The following is a 23,610-nucleotide window of genomic DNA, read 5'->3' as shown; positions in this document are numbered from 1 at the left end:
CAGGTAAGGTGGCTACTTGAGAACACTGAAATATGAGCCATGTACTGAGAAGGAAGAGGTTCTCCTGGAGCCACAGAGCGTGGAAGGAGTTGCTTTTACAGTGTCCTAGGAACGGCGTGCAGAACCCATGGTGGAGCTTTTCAGGGGCGTGAAACGGTGGCATCAGACATCCGTTGAGAACTGAGAAGGCCTGGTTCCTGCTGCAGTCCCGTCCCTCACAAACAGTGCTGTTATCTATCATGCATTTTGAGATTTATCCTCCTGGGTCTAGTTTAATTTAAACTAACATTTAAGGTAAGTTAAATCCATCCTCTAAACATAAAGGGAAATGAAGATATATGCTAGAACTTAGAGTTTTATGCAAACGTTCTGTAAAACATATACTTTAGTAAATGGCCTAAACACTCAATTTGACACAATCTTCCTATTTTTTAGATTACATGCCACAACTTGCCTTAAAGTTTTCTATATGTACACGTATGTATATATGTAAATATATGTATAAAGAGGGCAACTCCTTCTGAATGCCTAAACTTAGAGCTGAAAAAAGCAATGACAAGATAAGGCAAAATACAAACATAGACTTTATTAAATGCTGCTCAATCCCCCATGAAGATCTTTCATTACAAAACAGTTTTTTCCACACAACTGCAAGTTAAGAGATTGGAATGGTACTCTGATAACAAAATTTGTGAGAAATACTTGACCAAGTAAAAACATACAAGACTTCTCTATAGTCAACCTTCTCAGAACTCTACAGAGGAGGCTACTGCATTTCCTTTAAATAAAGCCAGGCAGTGACAAAGAGCACTCCGCACCACCACATTGTGGACTCAAAGTCTCCATCCCAGGTCAGGAGGGACTGGAGGAAGAGCAGGTTGTGAGGACTGGAAGGGCCCAGCCTTCAGCCTTTGGGAGGAGGAATGAACTGAGAGGCAGGCTGAGTGTTCACCTGCGCTGCCTCCACTAGTCTGTGCTCATCTTGGGGGGGGGGGGGTGCAGATGAAGGGGGATATTCGGAGGAACAATCTGAAGAATCTGGTTTACTTTCCCAGCTTTTATTTATATTTTGTGCTTTAAAAAGCCTGGAGATTTAAGTTTTTGCTCAAATTCCAGAGTACAGTAATATTTCTAATGAAGGAAGGGTTGGGGCAGGTAATTCCCCCCATCATATTTCTGAGAGGGACAAAGGGAAGGGTAAGGATTATACCTTAGTTTTATTTTAGGAAATACGTTTTCCTAGGATGTAACTAAGGTATGCAGCAATGTGAAAAGCACATTATAAAAGGGAAAAATATACAGAGCAGACTACTATATCTATGTGCAACACAATCAAAATAGAATTCAAGTCATAATTCTTACCACTCCCATAATTATCTCACTCATATTATAGATGATAAAGTTCATTCATTTCTGTGAAACTTCAGATGTGACACAATCGATTAGACAAATGTTACAATATACTGTGGCCATGATACAGCACAGGGCTATGTTTAGTCCATATAGTTTTTCATTTACAGTTGCCAGGAAAAAATTGGCCTTTTAATTATACTGATGAGGTTTCATAATTTTTACATATTTCAAAAAAGTGTACAAAACTGCCTATCCAATAGCTGTGGGCAGGCTTTTTTTTTTTTTTTTTTATTCATCACTTGTATTGCTGAGAATACTGTGCATGTTGTAAGCACTGTTTTGCTTTTCTAGAGCTTTCTTTAGTTTTAGCTCCTCTAATTTTTTCCATAATTCTTCACGTTCCAATTCCTTCTTTTTCTCTCTGTAGATAAAGCAGAATTTTATTTCAGAACCTAAAGAACACACTGTTTGGCAGTTTGCTAGAAAATACATTATTCATCCACATTTCACTTAAATCCCTCTATTAAGGTGTTTGAGAACAATTACCCAGAGCACCTAATTACTCCTTATTACTGCCTCCTACATCTGTGTCTTGTTCTTTAAAGACAAAGCATTTAGCTTTTCAACACTGAGTGTTAGCTGCCTGTTTGTCATATATGCCCTTTCTTATGTTAAGGTATGTTCCCTCTATCATCACTTTGCTGAGTTTTTATCTTAAATGGATGTTAGATTTTTCTCAAATGCTTTTTCTGAATCTATTGATATGATCTTGATTTTTATCCTTAACTTTATGTGGTGTATCACTTTAATTGATTTATGGATGTAGAACCATCCCAGCTTCCCTAGGATGAATCCCACTTGATCATGGTCTATGATCTTTATAATGTATCAGGGAATTCAGTTTTCTAGTATTTTGTTAAGGATTTTTGCATCTATGTTCATCAGGGATACTGGCCTATACTTTTGTTGTAATGTCTTTGTCTGCTTTTGGAATCAGGGTAATTAATTAATGCTGGCCTCATAAAATGAGCTTGGGTGGCTTCACTAATCTTTTAATTTCTTGTAACAGTTTGAGAAGGATGGGTAGTAATTCTTCTTTGAATGTTTGGTAAAATTCACCTGTGAAGCCATCTGATCCAGGACTTGTTTGTTGAGAGTTTTTAAAATTTTTATTGCTGCTTTGATTTCATTGGTTGTAATCCGTCTGTTCAGGTTTTGTTTCTTTGTGATTCAGTCTTGGAAGATTGTATGTTTCTGGGAATTTACCCATTTCTTCCAGGTTGTCTACTTGCTGGCATATAATTGTTTACAGTATTTTCTTTTTTAAAGATTTTTAAAACTGATTTTTAGAGAGAGGGGAAGGGGGAGAGAGAGAAATATTGATTGGTTGCTTCCTGCATGCCCCTACTGGGGGTGGGGGAGGGGGATCAAACCCACAACCCAGGCATGTGCCCTACCAGATTCCAACCAGCCACCTTTCACTGCATGGGACAATGCCCAACCAACCAACTGAGCCACACTGGCCAGGGCCATAGTATTTTCTTATAATCCTTTATATTTCTGTGGTGTCAGATGTCACTTCTCATTCATTTCTGACTTTATTTGGGCCCTCTCTTTTTTCCTTGATTCAGTTAAAGGTCTATCAATTTTCTTTTCCTTTTCAAAGAGCCACCTCTTGGTTCCATTAACCTTTCTGTTTTTTAAAAAACTATTTCTGCTCAGATCTTTTACTATTTCCTTCTTTCTACTCACTTTGTATTTTGTTTGTTCTTTCTCTAGTTCCTTTAGGTGTAAGGTTAGATTGCTTATTTGAGATTTTTCTTGTTTTATAAGGTTGACTTGTATTGCTATGAATTTCCCTTAGAACTACTGTATTCCCTAGGTTTGGGGTCTCAGGGAATCCTTTTTTCCCCCTTGATCTTGTTAATCCATTCATTTTTTAGTAGCATTTTATTTAGACTCTATGTGTTTGTTTTCCAGTTTCATTCTTGATTTCTAATGTCATACCATTATGATCTGAGAAGATGCTTCATATTATTTCAGTCTTCTTAAATTTACTGAGACATGTTTTATGGCCTATCATGGAAAATGTTCCAGGTGTACTTGAAAATAATGTGTATTCTGCTGCTTTGAGGTGAAATGCTCTAAAAAGATCAATTAAATCCATTCGGTCTAACGTGTCATTTAAGCACTGTCTCCTTGTTTTGGATGATCTATCCACTGATGTCAATAGGGTGTTAAAGTCCCCTATTATGACTCTTACTGTCTCTTCCTTTATGTCCATCAATATTTACTTTATATATTTAGGTGCTCCTACACTGGATGTGAAAATGTTTACAAGGGTTATATTCTCATTCTGTATTGATCCCATTATGAAATGTCCTTGTTGCAGCCTTGGTTTTAAAGTCTATTTTGTCTGCTGTCATTATTTGTATGAAATGTCTTTTTCCATTCCTTTACTTTCAGTCGGTGTGTCTCATTTGGTCAGAAGTGGGTTTCTCATAGGCAGCATATGTATGAGTCTTGTTTTCTTCTCTTTAGCTACCGTATGTCTTTTGATTGGACCATTTAATCCATTTACAGGAATTATCGATAGATAAGTGGTTCTTGCCATTATTCACATTTTCTAAACACACACTATTTCTTAAAGAAGTCCCTTTAACATTTTTTGTAATACTTGTTTGGTGATGATGAACTCTTTCAGCTTTTTCTTGTCTGGAAAGCTCTTTAAGTGATAACCTTGCTGGGTAGATCCTTGCTTTTCAACACTTGAAATGTTTCATGCCAATCCCTTCTGGCCTGCAAAGTTTCTGTTAAGACATCAGCTGACAGTCTTATGCAAGCTCCCCTGTACCCAACTCATTGTTTTTAAGATTCTCTTTAACCTTTAGCATTTTAATTATAATGGGTTTTTTGTTTGTTGTTGTTGTTTTTTTTTGAGAGAGAGAGAGAAACATTGATCCATTGCCTCCCATATGGGCCCTGACTGGGGATCAAACCTGCAACCTTTTGGTGTACAGGATGACACTCCAGCCACCCAGCCAAGGCTATGATGTATATTTCTTTTACCAGGTTAGGGATATTTTCAGTCATTTTTTCAAATAGGTTTTTAATCTCTTACACTTCTGGTATCCCTGTCATTTTAAAAATTATTTTTGTGGCCCTGGCTGGATTGGCTCAGCAGTTAGAGTGTCAGCCTGCAGTCCAGAGAGACCCGGGTTCAGTTCCCACTAGGAGCACGTGCCTTGGTTGCATTTTGTTCCTGGCCCCGGTTGGTCATGCAGGTGGTAGCTACTTGATGTGTCCCTTTCACGTTGATGTTTCTCTCCCCCTCCCATTCTCTCTAAACAAAAAATGGAAAAATGTCCTCGGATGAGGATAAAAAAGAAATTTTTTGTGTTCCAATGGGTATTTTCTGCTGTCTTCCAGATCTCTGATTCATTCCTCTGCTTTATCCAATCTTGCGTTGATTCCAATGTATTCATTTATTGTGTCTTTTTTTGTGTCTATCTCCACTTTTATGTTTCCTATTTCTTTTCTGACCACCTCAATGAGTTCATCTATTCTCTCCTTAAGTTCATTGAGCAACCTTTTACCAGTGTTTTGAACTCTGCTTCTGGTAGACTGCATGTCTTAACTGGAGTTTTGTCCAATTCTTTCATTTGGTATGTGTTTCTTTGTCTCATTTTGGCTGACTGCATGTTTCATTTTATTAAGTTGATCTACTATATCTCACAGGTTTGGTAGAATAGCCTTATGTAGTAGGTATACTGTGGTGCAGTCACCCTGGTCACTTGAGATGGGTGCTGCCGGGGTGTCCCTTCTGTGGGTTATGTGCCCTCCTGTTTCAGTTGAGCCTTGATTGCTACTGGCATGTCAGTGAGTGGGTTTTCCCTTGGGCTGGCAGTGACTACAGCAGACAAGCTGCTGTGTGGGGGCTGACTCCATGTAGCAGGAATGGCTTTAGGGAGCTCTGGTATGAGCTGAGTCTGCCCTTCAGATGTCTTGGTTCTGGAGCCTCTTGAGAAGGGCTTCAGTGCAGGCCAATGCTGGGCACCACAATGTGAGCTGAGGATAGTCATCACTTGGCCAGGTTTGTGGCTGCTTATTTGAAGCTATGTTCCAAACCACAGCTTATTCCTGGCTTGGAGCCACTTCATGGGAGTTACAATGCACGTTGAGACCAGTCACTACATGTTCTGAGCTTGGGGCTGTTAGGAAGAGGTACAGGACACTCTGAGGCTAGCGCTGCTTGATGGCAGTTTCCTAAAATCTCTTAAAGGTCCACAAAGCCCACAGTGCAAGCCAAGGCAGGGGCATATGAAGAGCTCAGATTTGGCACCTACCAGTGCTTCCATTTCGGAAAGCTTCCCTGCTTCTCCAAATCTGGCCCTGTAGCTAGTCAACTTAATCCTTCCCTGTGTGTCCATGGTGCTTTTTACGCTGGTGCCCCTGTGCTGAAGCCCACAGCAAGTAAGTCGTGGGACTGGAACCCCCCACTCCTTGGGAGGGAAATCGCTGCAGCCAAGAGATTCCTCCCATCAGTCTCCTTGTTGTGGCTTCTTGATATCCTTAGTTTTAAGACTTCTATTCAGCTAGTCTCCAGGTGGTTCTCAATGATGGTTGTTCTATTCTTTATTGGTAATTTTGATGTGGGAGGAGGTGAGCACAGTGTTTACCTTGACCAAAGTACTTTTATATTCACATGAACCCCTTGCAGCTACTGGAGTAGTCAAGATCACTCTTTAACAGACAGAAAAACCAGCCACAAGATCTGTCTGGGGCCATTTGCAGCTGGAATATACATCCTTTGGTTATTGTGTCTCTAGGCACTAACCACTTTGTAACTTAACTACCTCTTGTTTCTTATACATCAAATGAAAGCTTTCAAGTTTGAATAATCGTTCTGTAAGAAAACAACCAATGTTCCAACTACTTAATTTAAAGAGAACATTTATGAATAACTTGGACTAAATGAAGTTATATATGTGCTGATTTATGCAGATTAAGATATGATTTTTCTTAGTCATATGAAATACACACTTTTGAAATGTAGGTTTTATATGATCCTCATGTTTTCTTTCCGTTTGCTCCTGGGGCTCAAACTATATACCTAATTTATATTCCTATTTTACACATAAGTTATCTCATGTCACCGGCTATTTTTTCATAACTGCGTATGAAAGTGAAACAATCTAAATAAACGTCAGTATACTTTATTTACACATAATGAATTTAAATGAAACTGTACATATCTGCTACACATTATATATTTTAGTAATTTTTTTGGTGCGGTATACTGTATAGCAATCACCTTTTGAAACGTACACTTTATACGTTCTAGTTGGTGTTTTTTTTTTAATACCAGTGACTACTTTGTTCTAAAACGTGGTCTTTTAGTTGTCCTGAAAGCCTAAAAGGTGAATCAATGTAAGGAGCTCTTTTAGAAGTACCAGAAGTGTTAGGTTCTGAGCTGCACTCATTTGAACCAGCAGATATCCATTCCCTAGCTCCTTCCAGAATACAGAACAGTGGGCTGTTTTTCGAACTTCGACCCTTAGGGCGAAGAGTAACAAATACAATAATCCTATATTACCCTGAGTTTCAAAAATTGAAATAGCTAATGCAGGTGCTATTTAAAAGAAATAATGCCACCAATAACTTTCTCTACTTGCCACAAGAAAACCATGTTAATTGAAATAGATCAGCTTTTCCAAAAAGAGTGAGTAATATACTTATTGGAAGTAAATGGTAGCTCTCATCCTCAAATGAGAGATAGACTCAAGTACAGTGTGGTTACTGCCCACCTGAAGTTTGAAATAAATATATAAACTTCTCAGAAAAGAGGTAATCACTAAGCCAAGTTCCTAAATGCTGTGTGCTCTAAAAGTATATATTGCAAGGAACAAAACATTAACATAGTCATATCATTATGTGAGTTCTCTCTTTTGGAAAGAGCTATGCTGCTGACTCTAAAATACCACCTTGTTAAAATGGGTGTAGCTCAGTGGATTGAGCATCATCCCATGGACTCAGAGGTCACTGGTTTGATTCCCAATCAGGGCATATGCCCAGGTTGCGGGTTCGATCCTCAGTAGGAAGTAGCTAATTGATGTTTCTCTCTCCCTTTCTCGCTAAAAAAAAAATCAGTAACATTTTAAAAACTATTGTGCAAGAAGTACATGAAGAGTAAAGCTCACCATGGAAGCCCATGAGGACAAAAATGATTTTCATAAATATGAAAAATCAAATTGTATAAAATATTTTAGCCTTGGCTGGTTTGGCTCAGTGGCTAGAGCGTCGACCTGTGGACCAGAGAGATTTGGGTTCGATTCCAGATAAGGGCACATACCTCGGTTGCAGTTCATCCCTGGCCCCAATTGTGTTTGTGTGGGTGGCAACAAGTGTATGTGTCTCTCTCCCCCACTCTGAAGATAAATGTAAAAATATCCTTGGGTGAGGATTAAAAATAAAAAAAGTAGTTTAAATTTAGCATAAATTGTATTTTGCAATGCAGATGCTATCAGACTTACAAAATCTAAGGCTTAGAATGAGACCAACAGAAGATTATGGTTCACATTAAAATCATAATCTAAGCATTAGGAGAACTTTACCTAGAAATTACTTAAAAGTATTTAAAGGCTTTCAAATTGTAATGCTTAGTGTAATTGATTTCTTAAATATTATAGTTCTTATACAAGATATCATATTATACTAAATCACATTCAACTAACCTAAAATGTACTAAATCACATTCAACTAACCTAAAATGTAATTAAAAATATCAAATACCTTTGTCTTTCAGCTTTGTATGAGCTAGTAAGATCATCGAAAAGCTTGCCATTCATTTCCATTAAGGTTTTCAGCACATTGTAGACCAGTGCTACAATGGTCCTAAAACAGAAATAAGCCAGGCCTGGGTTACTGATGCCACTAACAGGAAATGTAATACTGTCATCTCTGAAATGGGTTAAATGTTGGCTGATTCACTTAATCCATTTTAGAGACGATAAACTGAAATATAAGAGGTTTAGTAATTTGCTCCAGGTCATGCAGCCAGTGGTGGTAGAGATTGTCTGATTCCAAAACACGTCCTTCCCAATGTTTCATGCTCAGATTAAACTTTCACTAAAAATGCTATGGTTATCTTTATGTCTGCTCTGGAGTCTCAAACCCTGAGTAACAGCATCATTAAAAGAACATAAAGCTCTGGTCGGTTTGACTCAGCGGTTAGAGCAGACCAGCGAGTCCTGGGTTCGGTTCCCGCTAAGGGCACGTACCTCGGTTGCAGTTTGTCCCCAGCCCCAGTAGGGGTTGTGTGGGTGGCAGCCACTCAATGTTTCTCTCTCTCCTGCTCCTGCTGTCTCTGAAGATAAATGCTAAAAATGTTCCCAGATGAGGATTAAAAACAAAACATGAAAAAGATTCAACTATCATAATTATAAGAAGAAAAGTAAAAAGGATGTCAGAAATTAGCATGTATGCTATCTAAACATCACTGATATGACCTTAAGCACTCAGCTTCTCTCTGACATAATGCTATCTGCAGAGATGAGACTGTTTTTGGCATTCACACAGTCATTTATGCATTCTCTGCAAATGTCAGGTTGGTCTCCCCAATAGGATTTGATCACACACACTGGTGCAGAATGTCACACCAGATAGTCCTGCCTCCAGGGAGATTTGTAATTTTAAATTGAAATTAAGAACATACAAACATATATTTACACGTTATTAAAGCTACAGGTATATAAAGTGCAGAACAAAATAAAACTATGTGATGTTAACACTGGAGTAAGTTCCAAATCTATATAGGTTTCATGAATGAGAACAAATGACAAAAATGTTAAAAAACAACAAAAGCACAAGAACAACACAATGAACATAAAAGCCACTTACTGATTCCAGTGTTCTTTGGAGATTTTGTACAAACTACCAAACATAATTGGCAGAATTTTATCAATATTCTCCTCAATCAAACTAAGAATATATTCATTATTCCAGAAGTACAATGCCCTTTCTGCAACCTAAAAGAAACATTTATAAATGTCAAAAAGAAAAGAAAAAGAAAAGTATAAAATAAAAATGGCTTTACTGAATACATCATACCTGAAAATGAGAACTGGACACACACTTAGATATTTGCTTAAAAAGGGGCTCTTCAATTTTTTTGAACTGTGTTGGTTCAATGACATCTAAGATTTCTTCAATTTCTCCTAAAAACATCACCTAGGTTAAAAAAATTTTTCTTTTAAGAAACATGACAAACTATATGATGTTAATATAGAAAACATGAGAAGGCTAATCTATAAATTATACACTGGACAGAAGAGGACTTGGCAGCTATTCTACCAAGTCTAATCCCCATAGAACATCTCCCACGCAGTAGCAGCGACAACAGAAACATGATTTATAGTCCTGAGAGTCAGTGTTTTAATAAAATGTACTATTTTTGTTGAACAAAACTCACCTCTTTCTGACTGCATGTTTTTGGCCAAAATTTCAGCAATCCTCTGATCACCTGCAAAAAGGGGAAAGTTTAGCATGAAGATGGTTAACCCCAGGATATTTTAAGTAATTGTGATTATATCAATATTCATTCTTGAGTATTCAGGTCAATATTATTTAATATTTAAGTGTATCCCCAAATCTCTTGCTCAGCTTTTATTTTTTTATCCTCACCCAAGGACATTTTTCAATATTTTGTTCAGATAGAGTGGGAGGGGAAGAGGGAGAGAGAAACATCGGCATGAAAGGGACACATCGAGTGGTTGCCACCCACACGACCCAACCGCGGCCCAAAATGCAATCGAGGTACATGCCCTTAGCAGGAACCGAATCCGGGACTCTCCAGACCACAGGCCAACACTCTAACCGCTGAGCCAAACCAGCCAGGGCCTCTTGCTCAGCTTTAGACTTTTATTAATTTAATAAATATTTATTGAGGGCCTTTGTACCAGCTACTGTTCTAGAGGCTGATGAACAAGATAGATGAAGTCCCAGATTTTCATGAAGCAGGGAGACCAACATAAGTTACCAATTAAACAAATAAAATATTTTCAATAATTACTAAGAAAATAACTGCTGGGTTGAGGGGCATAGGTTATTTTAGGGAGAAACTAAGGGACAGATAATTCCTGTTATTTAAAACTATTATGAAGCACCAAAAAAGCTAGAAAGCCTCCCAATTTACTTCATAGCTAGCACAGTCTTGATAACAAAACAAGGGATCATGAATTTAAGTGAACATAGCTGCAAAAATTTGTATTAAAGTGAATATAACAGCATATTAACAGAACAATACCACCTGACCAATAATTTATTCCAGAAATTCCAGAATGGTTCAACTCATTATAGTTATAAGCTAGATCTCAAAAAACTTTGAACAGATATTTGATATTTTGATTATTTTCATAAAAATTTAGTAAGCCAGAACACTAAGAGTCTATCAGAAACCATCAGCAATCATCTTATAATGGTTTCTTAGAAATAGGCTGTAAAACCACCTGGGCCTGGTGCTTTTGTAGAAATAGATCTTTGACAGCCTGTTAGATTATTTTATAGTTATTGGTCTGGTCTAGTAATAAGGTTATTCAAATTAAAATTGGGGAGAACACTATTCTGGATACCTTTGGAAAGGAGTACCAGAATTACACTTATTTTTATAATTTAGAAATAGCATATATTACATTAAAAACATTTAAAATGAGTATTACTAAATGAGTAGAAAAATTCAATATATGGTAAGATAAAAGATAAAAATCAATATACCTTTATAAAACAAGGTAGCTTAATTATAAAGAGAAAGCAAGATTAAAAAATCAATGATAATCAGATGAAATTAAGAAAAATGCTTTTCATAACAAGACCTAATATACGTAAAGAATAAAACTTCTAAGTACAAGGATTATATGTTAAAAACTATAAAACTATTGAGTATCATTAAAGACTACAAATAGATGATTCAATATTGTACAGATATTCCTATACTTAGTCTATAAATTTAATATAATTTCAATCAAGTGCCAATTGAATTATTTTCTGAAACTAGACACATTTATTCTAAAACCCATAAATCTAAGCAAACAACCACGAATGGGGGGGAGAAGAGGGAAAATTAATGGAATGGAACCTGCACTAGTGATATCAGCAACTGAAACAAGATGGTATTAGCATGGAAACTGACATGAAACACAGGAGTAACTGGACAGACTCTTGTATATATGGGGTTTAATATGACAAAGGTGGCATTTCAGTTCCACAGGAAACAGATGAATAATTAAGTGGTGGTATTTGAACTGGTGGCTCAACATTTAGAAAGAAAAAAATGTAGCTCCTTAAATAGGAAAACTCCTAAAATCTTCCATGATCTTGAAGTCACACTCCTGTGTAAACCTCATGTGTGAGCTGGCCTAGTGACTTCCATCTCACTAGCAGATTCTAAAGCTGTCTTGCAACTTTGATAAAGCAAGCTGCTATGTTTGGAGATGCCCATGTGACAAGGAATTGAGGGTGGCCAACAGCCAGCTAGGAACTGCGGTCTTCAGTCCAAAATGTGAACTTAGAAGCATATCCTCCTTCATCTGAACCTTTATATGAGACTTTAGCCCTGGACAACACCTTGATTGCAGCCTTGTAAGAAACCTGCAGCACAGGACCCAGCTAAGTCATGCCTGGATCCTGATTTACAGAAACTATGAGATGATAATTTTTAAGACACTAAATTTTGTAATTTGTTATTCAGCAATGGAAAACTAATACAGTTCCTTACCCTTGTCACACACAAATTTCTATTTCAAATAGTGTGTGTATGTATCTCACACACACACAATCTCTAGAATCTATTAATTTATTTGGAAAGTGGACCTTGACAGGTATAATTAAGTTAAAGATCTCAAGACGAAATCATCCTGAGTTATTTGGGTGGGCCCTAAATCCAACAAGTGTCCTTGTAAGAGACACACAGAGACAGAAGAGGCAGTGATGTGAGATTGGAGCAATGCAGTCACAAGCCAAGGAACATCTGGAGACACCAGAAACTGGAAGAGGCAAGGAACGGAATCTCCCCTAGGGCATCTGGAGAAAATGCAGCCCTGCCGACACCTTGATTTTGGACTTGTGGCCTTCAGAACTGTGAGAGAATAAATTTCTGTTATTTTAAGCCACCAAGTTTGTGGTAATTTGTCATGGCAGCCTTAGGAAACAATTATAGATGGAATAAAGTCTCTACAGATAAAAACTAAATCCATAAAATAACTAGAATGTGATACTACAGAATATTTTTATAACCTCAAAGAGTAAAAGGATTTTTCTTGGCATGACAGCAAGGCCAGAAGCCATAATGAATACATTCCACTACATAACATTTTTTTAGTTCTTTAGGGCAAAGATTAAAGACTGTATATTCAAAGTTAAAAGAAAAACTCCAAATGGACAAAAAATATTTGCAAAATATAGGAAAAGGATCGAAAGTATGCAAAGGACACAGAAATATGACCAGTAACCATATAAAAGGATGGCTCAATCCCTGTAATAATGAAAAAATATATATATATATTTCCTACCTATTTGATAAGAAAAAATTTTATACAATGTTCTGCTAGGGTGAAGGAAAACAGGCATCTTTATTCTCTGGATTGGAATGTTAAACTGCTCAAACTTTGTGGAAGGCAAATTGGAATATATTAAAATTTCCATGTACTCTTTGGCCCAGCCAACGTTTTTATTTTTAATAATTTGGCTTAAAAAATTTACATGCAGTAAAATTTTTCTTATTTTGGTGTACAGTTCTGAAGGGTTTTATACACACAAAGATTTTTTTGTAACCAATGCCACAGGACACAGAACAAATCCGACACCCTAAAACATCCCTTCAACCAGTAACATGTTTGTAACAATGAAAACTCCAATAATATAAGTGCCCATTAATGGAAAATTGACTAAATGTGTTAGGGTAATTCGTAATGGAATCTGATGCTACCAGTGAAAAAATGAAGCAGATTCATATGGAAAGATATCCACATTATATTGAGAGGTAAAAAAAACCTGGTCAGACACTGTCCCACCATTTGTTTAACCCACACATAAATATAGAAAAACATTTCTAGAAATATATTCACACTTATATAGTTACCTCTAGGGGACAAGATTTCAAGGAACTTCTTCCACATTGTGCTTTATAATTTTGTATTGTGTGAACCAAATGAACACACGTTACTTTTATAAACAAATAAAATAATTTCCATTGCAGAAAATCATTTCAATACAAAATTTAGGTACATATAAATGTAATACAAACTACCAAAGCTCTGACTTATAATTTTTAGGAAGCTTTGATATGAATGCCAGATTTCCAGAAAATTAGTAGTAAGGCTCAGAACCAAGTAACATGGCCATAATTTTGGTGCTGGAATAGCCTATGGTAGAAACTGCAAAATCTCTTATATCTACAGATCTTTTTGAATTGAAAAACATTTTTCTTTGTCAGCATATTTACTTTACGATCTAATCTCCTCATCCTGCTTCTATTTCCATTAACCCAACTCATCTAAGCCAGATTTCTGGCCAGCCATCATCCCTCTTTAGCCCTGGCCAGTTTGGCTCAGCGGTTAGAGCGTTGGTCTGTGGTCCAGAGAGGCTCGGGTTCAGTTCCCGCTAAGGGCACGTATCTCGGTTGCAGTTTGTCCCCAGCCCTGATTGGGTCGTGTGGGTGGCAACCACTCGATGTGTCCCTTTCACATCGATGTTTCTTTCTCTCTCTCTCTCTTCTCTCTCTCTTCCTCTCTCTCCCTCCCACTCTATCTAAACAAAAAATGAAAAATGTCCTCGGGTGAGGATAAAAAAAAAAAATCATCCATTTTCCCTATCTACCCCATATTAATTTAATATATTTAACTTTTATCTCTTTACTATTCACCAAACACAAGCCATCAGTTAATGTTACAGATTTTCTTCATCTCAATTCTAATGAGAGTTAATGGGTTTGTATTAAGTTTTAATCCTCCAGAAGCTTAGGTGGTTTCATGGAAAGACTGGGCAGGCTTCGAATTCTCCTGGTAGGTCTTTAAAAACTGGTTTTAGCTGTTTTCAGAAAGACTTAACAAATCTAAAAGTCTAAAAACTCAAACTATCAGAGAGTGGGGAAAATATCTTTTGTTCCTTTACAGTTTAAATCCTTCAAACCTTTTGCAGTGCTTCAAGAACTCTTAGTTTGGATATTTAAATTTTTTTTTTCTTTTATTGAGTTAGAGGAAGTGAGAGGGAGAGAGATAGAAACATCGATGAGGAAGAACATCAAACTGGCCACCTCCTGCATGTACCCCACTGGGTATCAGGCCTACAACTTGGGCATGTGCTCTGACCAGGAATAGAATCAGAGACCTGTTGGTACATGGGTTGACACTCAACCAACTGAGCCACACCAGCCAGGCTTAGTTTAAATATTTAGATTTAAGATACCTAGAAAGCACTCTCAAAATTTTCAGTTCACCAAGGTTAAAGGTTTTTTTTATTCTTTTCTACTTTTCTATTTCTCCCTGCCATATCTTTTTTCTTGAATCTTCAGTTAATTTTCTTGATAACATTTTTATTTTCTCCTGAATCTTCATATTATAGTCAAGTAGTAAACAGAATTCAAATACTGAATTGCTATGCTGACTCATAAAGTAAACAACCTTTATTCCAAGATAAGCTCCAAAGGCAAGGAGGTATTTTCAATCCCTATCATGCGGTTTATCATTAGTAAGAGGGAAGATCCTATTTCTAAAGACAAAAAACTCAAGGGAATAATTTTTGGACTTCCACAGTATGTTTTAATTTTAAAAGATGAATGAAGATTAAAAAGATTATCAGTGAAGATAACATGTATATAAAATTTCACTGTAGTCATTTGATCCTGTCATCACACATCTCAACTACTATATGTTAATATTAATCTACATTCAAGTTATTCAAGACACATAACTCATGAGAACTCCCCTTCCCAACCCTATTCTTTAAATTGTAGATTAATCTCACATTCCTTATAAATGATTTTACTTTGAAGTACATTATTACTACTACTGTTTGATAACTTTATTACAGTATACAACAGTCTAAAGAAAGGTACAATGAAACGCTACAATGTAAACGAACAAAAATAGACCACTTACAGGTTCTGTTAATGTTGTATCTTTCTCCAGGAACTGTACAACACAGTAGGCTAGCTAAAATGGAAGAGACAGTTTATAAATGTTACTGAGTGAAGTAACATTCAGTGATGCAGGGTTTTTATATTTAGCTAACAAAAATGCCTACCTCATTTAAACTCTAGCTTAATCTCATATAAAAATTAATATACTCACAATTGTGTAAATATTTAACCTTGAAAGTAACTTTTAGTTTCAAAAAAGATGTTCATTTTTCAGTAGTAATTTCTGAATATAAAGTTAATTGAAATAAGACTAGAGCTAACATTTTACTTTTTCTACGTGTATGCCTATGCTAATATGATATTATTCTCTAAGTATTAATAGAGGAGACTGACTAGGTTTTCACAGCTACAGAATACTCAGCAGTTATGTGGGACTTCTTCAACGCCATGTAAGTTAATTAATGGTCAGGGCCTGCACTAGAAAAGAGCTCGATATTTTCTTTCCTACATCTATACACAATGTGCATTGAACTTATTTAATATTACTAAACGTAATACTTTTAAATTATAATAAAAATTTGCTTTGGCCAACTTACAAAGCAAATTGCTTAATTATACTTAAAATTGCCACCTCAGTATTTCTCAATTCTCTGCCATTATATCAGTCTAAAACAATATTCATTTTCTTTGAAATTTTTCTGAAACTTACCTGAGCATGAAACAAAGCTAATCCTTTTGCAGTATGCATAGGAATAAGAACCTTCATTAGAAATTGTTTATGTTCTGCTTTCAGTGGCAATGCAAAGCCATTGATAATACTGGAGGGGAAAAAAAGGCAGGGGGAAGGGTTAAGTAGTTACTACTTTATTTCTAAAAGTTATTATCCATGAGTGTATAAGGAACAGCACTCTGCTTCAATCTTGGTGTTGAATTACTTGCTCATCTTCAGACAGACTATTACTATGAAGTCTTTAAGTCACTCAATGATCCCAAAAGAAAACTAGGGACTGCCAATTATGTCCCAGAAAGTAATTTCTATCATCATTTTCTATAAAAGCCTATCACTTTATTTTTCCTCCCTAAAGACACAGGAGAGTCAATATCACAGTGTTAAGGATTTTCAATATTTTCTGAAGTAAATGGGTAGTTTCTCATACTTTATTGAAGGATCTTAAACTAAGAAATAAATCTCTCCATATTCATTCTCTAGTACAATTAAACATCTCTCAAGTTAATAATGCTATGTGGTGAAAAAGTCAGGCAAAATGTTCATGTAAACTAAAATCAAAAGCTGTAGTTTCTTCTAAAAAGAACAGATGGATGAGGAATGGTCTATCAACATATGAACAAGAGTTCTTGTAACTTCATCAAAGATTCACTATAGCTTATTTCATCTCTTCCCAATCAGATCCTATAAATTTCTGAGGCAGTCTGGCAAGATCAGGCATAAAACATGCCACAGCTTCAAAAGCAGGAAGGCCTATTCTGAAACAGATGTCTTGCATGGCAGTATTTAATATGCTGACCGTCCAAAAAACTATAATAAGAATTCAGTTGAGAAATGATGTCTTGCATTCTATATTTAAATTCTAAAATATGAAATAATTTCTCCAGCCCTGGCTAAGATTTTAACACATAAAACATTCAAAGTCACTTAATTCTTAAAAAGAGCAACAACAATAAAACTGACCTACCTTCCTAATATTTCCAAGAGTTCAGCAACACCATTAAAATGTTCTGTTTCATATATAAACCTGAATTTAAAATAAAGATAGATGTAGTGAAAAATCAAACATCAGAATACTAAGAGAAAGAGACAGGAGGTAAAGAAATCAACCCCAAGAGGCAACTATAAGAATTGTACAAGCATGCTGTAAAAATTCCTTGCAAACTATTTTGCCCCAAATCAGTTCCTTAGCAGTCTTATAAAAGAAAGTCTATTTCCTACTAAACCACCCAAGGATATGTTTATTGACTTTTAGAGAGAGGGGTGGGGGGAGGACAGGGAGAGAGAGAGAGATACATGCGAGAGAGAAACATCAAAGGGCCACCTGCCGGATACACCCCGACCGAGGATTGAACCCACAACCTTTTAGTATATGGATGATATTCCAACCAACTAAGCCACCTGGCCAGGGCTAAACCAGATACTTTTTAATATTTCCTATTTAAGCATATACTTTTGCTAAAACTTGCTATATGTTAAGATAACAGAATATAATTTCACCAGGAATATTTTATTTTACTTAAAAATTTGTGAGAAAGATGGGTTTTCTCAAGGAACTACTTTTTAAAATATGAATCTTCTACCCACAGGAAAATCTAAGAGAAAAGGACCCATATGTAATAAAGCCACCTTTATTCAGAATTTCTCTAAACCTAAACTATACAGGCTGCCTAGCTTTCCAAAATTAAGATCACCTTTAAAGCAGGGACTCAAACTCAAATGAACACAGGACAGGGAGAGGATGACACAAAACTGGAGAAAGATGCTCTGTCTCTAGTTGTTACAGTGTCAAAATGCCAGTCTAATTTTTTCAAATCTTTGATTTAAACAAACACACCAAACCTGAAATGTGGCTATTAAAGTGAAATCTCCTATTCTGAAGCAACTAAATAGACTATCACTTATAAAGTAGCTAAAAGATAGGCGCCATATAAATTTAGTTAGCTTTGTTAGAAAATCAAAGTACTTCCAAGAGCTACTAATTTAAATAGTACTTACAAATTTTCCAAACAAAAAACTCGAAGAAATAAATAATTAGACAAATTCTCCTCACAATAAATCTTACGCATGAGTAACATTAGTATTACCTATAAAAACTTTTAGAGAGAGGGTGGGGGGAAGACAGGGAGAGAGAGAGATACATGTGAGAGAGAAACATCAAAGGGCCACCTGCTGCATGCACTCTGTCCGAGGATCACTTAGATGAAAAGTAGGTTGTAAATTTCTACAAAGTTAGATGCAGTCAAATGATGTCCACAAAATGGGCTAAAAATGACTCAGATACTAGAGCAGTTAAATTTCTAGATTTCAGATATTAAAAGTTAACCTAAAGGACTGGAATAAAAAGAAAATATGAAAGTAGGGGTAAAAAAGCACTATATATGAACAGATGACCAATTTACCTGAGGAAAATGTTGTTAATCTGTTTTCTGATGAATGCTCTTAATCCAAGAAATTTCCCATAAATTCGATGCAGAACAGTCTTCAGGAAGTCACGTTCTCTGGGATCTTCACTATCAAAAAGCTCCAGGAGCTTTAAAAAAAAGCTGAGAAATTACTTTTTAAAAATAATCGAGCTAAAACTCCACTTTATTCTAATATTGATTTTTAAGAAAACCTATATAAACCTCCTTTAAAAAATTTAAAGATTCTGCTTTATCAGGTTGATTTTACTAGTGAAGCTAAAGAAAAGCTTAGGAAATAATTTCTTTTCATTTATCTCATTTCAAAAAATGACACAATAAATAAGAAACACTTCCAAAAGGGGATTTTTTTTTTTTTTTTTGCCTTGCCACTCATTTTAAAATTCTATCCTACTCTTGACTACTAAACATAGCCCATAACTTTACAGTGTTGAAATTTAAGAGGTTTTTTTTTTTCTTTTGCATTTATCTTCAGACAGAGCGGGAGGGAGAGAGGGGAGAAGACAGAGAGAGAGAAACACTGATGTGAGAAAAACACATCGACTGCCACCCACACAATCCCATCCGGGGCCAGGGACAAACTGCAACCAGGAACCGAACCCAGGAGACTCTGGTCTGCGGGCTGACACTCTAACTGGTGAGCCAAACCAGCCAGGGCGAAATTTAAGAGATTTTTAATACTTTTCGATAGTAAGTCAAAATTATATACAACCATCTTAAAGCTTGTAGATTGCAAGTCATTAAATAAACAAAATTAAATACATGTACACATGCATATTTCCAATTTACTAGAAAGATTTATATAAACCAAAGCTGCTTTTTTTGTGTGATTTTACACTAAAAAAATCCAAGAGTCACCATGCCAGCAGCTCAAAAATCAGTATTTAGTTAACAGGATAGCATGTCAGATACATGCTAACAGAGTAAAGGTCATGAAAAAACACAGAAATAAAAGATAAGACCACAGATTTTCATTTAAAGTCAGCTTAGCAGCCTTGACCAGGTGGCACAGTTAGTTGGAGTGTCATGCCATACACCAAAAAAAGGTTTTGGGTTTGGTTGGAGGTTGGGAAACATACCTAGGTTCAGTCCCCAATGGGGGTGCATACAGGAGGAAACCAATCACTGTTTCTCTCCCTTTCTCTCTCTCATAAAAACATATCCTCAGATGAGGATTTAAATAAACAAACAAACATCAGCTTAGAAAATGGCTGGGAAATTTTAAACTAGTTCAAGTTGGCCAAATCATTTTCCTATACCTTTACACAGCTCTTCAGCAAAGGCAGGATAAAGAGGTCTGAAAATTTTGGTCAAAAGCTCAAATTTCTATTTTAAAATGGTAAAGAAACTAATTTCTTCTGCTGAAAAAAGTATTACCATATTTTAAGTGAAATATTGGAGTTTCTTAACAAAAAATATTAAATAATCTCTCTTAAAGAATGAAGTCATCACAGAATTGTATGTTCTATACTTTGGTATTGATAATTACAGTTAAGACAGCAAGCTCTGAACTTCATCAGAAGTTCTTTTTCCATTCTGTCTTGAGTTATATGTAATTGTTTCCATGTGTATCTCTTCTATCAGAGTGGATATTTTTTTAAGATAGTGATGCCTTTTGTCATGTTTATATCCCCCTAAACAGGTGTCTTGCTTAGTTTGCATTCTTTGTTAATGAGGTTACACAAGTACTAGATGAGGCTCCAGCAAAACCATCCATGAAACATGAGAATTTGTGTTAATATACCTAATAAATTCAGTTCAAATTATTCTAATTAAAAATGACTGAACTACTCACTTAAGACACTCACATCCAAGTTTCTGATGTTGGGTTACTTGGAATTAATAAAAGGGGCCCTTAATTAAAGTGGTCATGTCTAACTCAAGAACAAATACAATTTAAAGCAAGTTGATCCTTGGGAAAAATATTAAACTAGATAATAGTTGTGAGCTAAGTGTCAAATCTATTTAAAGAAACCTATTTGAAATATTTTCTAAATAAAATAATCTATTTAGATATATTAACACAATGAAACACACACAAAACTAGTACTCAGGAAACTTTCTTATTCTGGCTCTGATACTTTTATCTAACTGTGCTTTTAAGGGTAATTTAAAACCCATGAGCCTGATTCTTTTTTTTTCCATCTACAGACAGAGCAGGAGGGAGAGAGGGAAGAAGAGAGAGAGAGGGAAACATTGATGTGAGAGAGACACATCGACTGGCTGCCACCCACACAACCCCACCCAGGGCCTGGGACAAACTGCAACCGAAGTACGTGCCCTTAGTGGGAACCAAACCCGGGACTCTCTGGTCCACAGGCTGACGCTCTAACCACTGAGCAAAACCGGCCAGGGCCTAGTTTTTATTCTTGTTCCCCCTCAAACCCACTGAATAATCCAGCAACTGAAATACCTCAAGCTCCAGACTGAGGAAACAACACTAAGGCAATTGTTCCCCTTGAGCTGCTATTATCTTCAATATAATTTAATATGGCATTACTAGAGTTCCTTAATATACTATATTCCTTTTGCAGCACAGAAGAGCTACAGAATGAATATGCATTCAATTGCAATTACCAAAGTAACAGTTCCATTTAATGATTTTTACTTGTGAATGAAACAGACATTTTACTTGTTAACACACACCTAATATTTCTTCACTATTCATGAAGAGCTACTTGAATGGCTAAAGGACATATTCTTGATAAAGTTCTTCACTTAGCGATACATTCATAGCAACTAGTCAGAATAGTTTGTATGAGGTTAGGGATAGTTATAAACGACCAAAAAAGAACTCCAAATATGTCAACTCATGTTTGTAGAATCTTTATCATAGGAAATACACAATGGTGGTAGAAAGTAGGAAGGGTCCTTGTAGTAATTTTAATCCTGGCCTCATCACTGGGTTCATTGATTCCCTTTAACCCATCTTCTACCCTTCTTTAACATGCAAATAACTCTAGAAGAAGAGAGCATCAAATTCTCAATGAGACCTTACATACAGACAAGTATTTCAAAAGAGAAGAATTTGGTCTACCTCTCAATTTTGTTTAGGGGCAGCCAATTCCACATGAATAAGATTTTGAAAATAATAAAAATGAACACATTCTGAGATATTAATTTTGAGTATGTAGGTTCCAAAAATAACTAATAACCAATTTATAAAAAGAAAGAAGGTATCACATATGTTTAACTCTATCTCCTTTTCTTCTTAAAGATCTCATTTTATCTGTGGTTTAGGAACTGGGTGGCTAGAATGCCTAAGGTGGAAAGGGAAAGGTAACTGATGCTTGCTGACAGGAAAGGAGCCTAATGCCCCAACTCCTATTTATTTCAATTTTCTCCTTTGTCATTTCATTGTCATGCTTAAAACATGTCAAGTTCAAGTATAAAGGCTTAAAATTAAAAAAATAAGGGTTATGCCCTGGCCTGTTTGGCTCAGTGGTTAGAGTGTCAGTCCGAGAACCAAAGGGTCTCAGGTGTGACTCCAGGTCAAGGGCCATGTACCTGGGTTGCAGGTTCAATCCCCAGCCCTGGTCAGGGTTGTGAAGGAGGCAACCAATCGATGTCTCTCTCACATCAGTGTTTCTTTCTCTCTCCCTATCTCCCTTCCACTCTATCTAAAAACCAATAGAAAAATATCCTTGGGTGAGGATTAATGAAAAAAATAATAAGGGTTACAATGGTCATAACTAAATTTTCTCAGAGATTGCAGAAAGGCTTGCTTTTCTGGTCTTTAACAAATAGCTGGGAATCTAGGATTGGATAGGATAATTTGATTGACTTCATTAGAAGCTCATCTTTTCTTTAAAATACTCTTGTATTGCCCTGGCCGGTTTGGCTCAGCGGTTAGAGCGTCGGCCTGCGGTCCGGAGAGACCCGGGTTCGGTTCCCGCTAAGGGCAGATACCTTGGTTGCAGTTTGTCCCCAGCCCTGGTTGGGTCGTGTGGGTGGCAACCACTCGATGTGTCGCTTTCACGTCGATGTTTCTCTCTCTCTCTCTCCCTCTCACTCTATCTGAACAAAATATCGAAAAATGTCCTCGGGTGAGGATTAAAAAAAAAAAAAAAAAAAATACTCTTGTATTCTCAAAGCTATTTCATTTTTATCCTAATTGTCTGGCAAGAATATTAAGTGCTGTTAAATTTAAATTAACCATTATAGTTTTGAAAGATTATTTTAATCACAAGTTAATAAACCATTGCTGAAATGAACATTAAGAATTTTAAGACATAAGAATTCCTTACCTGTTGTACAAACTTCTGATCAATGTATCGCTTTGCAATGCTAGGCTGGAAATCAGGGCTCTCCAAAAATCTTAAGAAGAATTCATATACCAACTATGAGAGAAAGTAAAATAAAAGTTAAGATGAAGCCTATAAAATATTACCCTAAATTTTGTCACACCAAAAACACATCTCCCTTACCAACAAGTAGGGAGATTTCAGATATCAATAGAAAGTAACAAGTTGTAACAATTTTTATAAAAACTAAATATAGCCCTGGCCGGTGTGGCTCAGCAGTTAGAGTGTAGGCCTGCGGTCCAGAGAGACCCGGGTTCGGTTCCCCCTAAGGGCATGTACCTCAGCTGCAGTTTGTCCCCGGCCCTGGTTGGGTCGTGCGGGTGGCAACCACTCGATGTGTCCCTTTCACATCGATGTTTCTCCCTCTCTCCCCCTCCCACTCTATCTGAACAAAATATGGAAAAATGTCCTCGGGTGAGAATTAAAAAAAACCAAAAAACTAAACATATACATTTTGGCCTCCCAAGCTGGTATATTTTGAGAATTATTATTTTTGTTTGTTTATTTATTTATTTTAAAACCCTTTATTTATTCTTGCTATTCTTATACAGGGCTTTTATCTATTTTTTTGTGTGTTTTGGTTTTTTTTTTGGTACGTGCCCCTAGCAGGAACCAAACCCAGGACTCTCTGGTCCACAGGCTGAAGCTCTAACCGCTGAGCCACACCGGCCA

General features: G+C 36.3%; 1 protein-coding gene across 3 annotated transcripts in view; it reads right to left on the bottom strand.

Moving 5' to 3' along the window:
* Positions 1-566: 566 nt before the first annotated feature.
* The window catches only part of PPP2R5A (protein phosphatase 2 regulatory subunit B'alpha), a 72,981-nt gene continuing 49,937 nt past the window's right edge, over positions 567-23,610 (bottom strand). The window contains exons 4-13 of one of the 3 annotated variants that reach the window (XM_036273605.1): positions 22,882-22,974; positions 18,614-18,744; positions 17,179-17,238; positions 16,194-16,302; positions 15,504-15,557; positions 9,824-9,874; positions 9,463-9,582; positions 9,253-9,380; positions 8,146-8,247; positions 567-1,774 (exon numbers count right to left, since the gene is read on the bottom strand). In XM_036273605.1, coding sequence (XP_036129498.1) covers positions 1,642-1,774; positions 8,146-8,247; positions 9,253-9,380; positions 9,463-9,582; positions 9,824-9,874; positions 15,504-15,557; positions 16,194-16,302; positions 17,179-17,238; positions 18,614-18,744; positions 22,882-22,974 — 981 coding nt within the window. In that variant the 3' untranslated portion in view covers positions 567-1,641. The remainder of the gene's footprint in view (positions 1,775-8,145; positions 8,248-9,252; positions 9,381-9,462; positions 9,583-9,823; positions 9,875-15,503; positions 15,558-16,193; positions 16,303-17,178; positions 17,239-18,613; positions 18,745-22,881; positions 22,975-23,610) is intronic. The other 2 variants (XM_036273607.1, XM_036273606.1) reach the window with 2 other exon arrangements.

Source organism: Molossus molossus, unplaced genomic scaffold (assembly GCF_014108415.1).
Source record: "Molossus molossus isolate mMolMol1 unplaced genomic scaffold, mMolMol1.p scaffold_m16_p_20, whole genome shotgun sequence".
NCBI classification, from domain to species: domain Eukaryota; kingdom Metazoa; phylum Chordata; class Mammalia; order Chiroptera; family Molossidae; genus Molossus; species Molossus molossus.
Note: the sequence above shows the minus strand (reverse complement) of the source record. Positions and strands in the feature narration are given on the sequence as shown.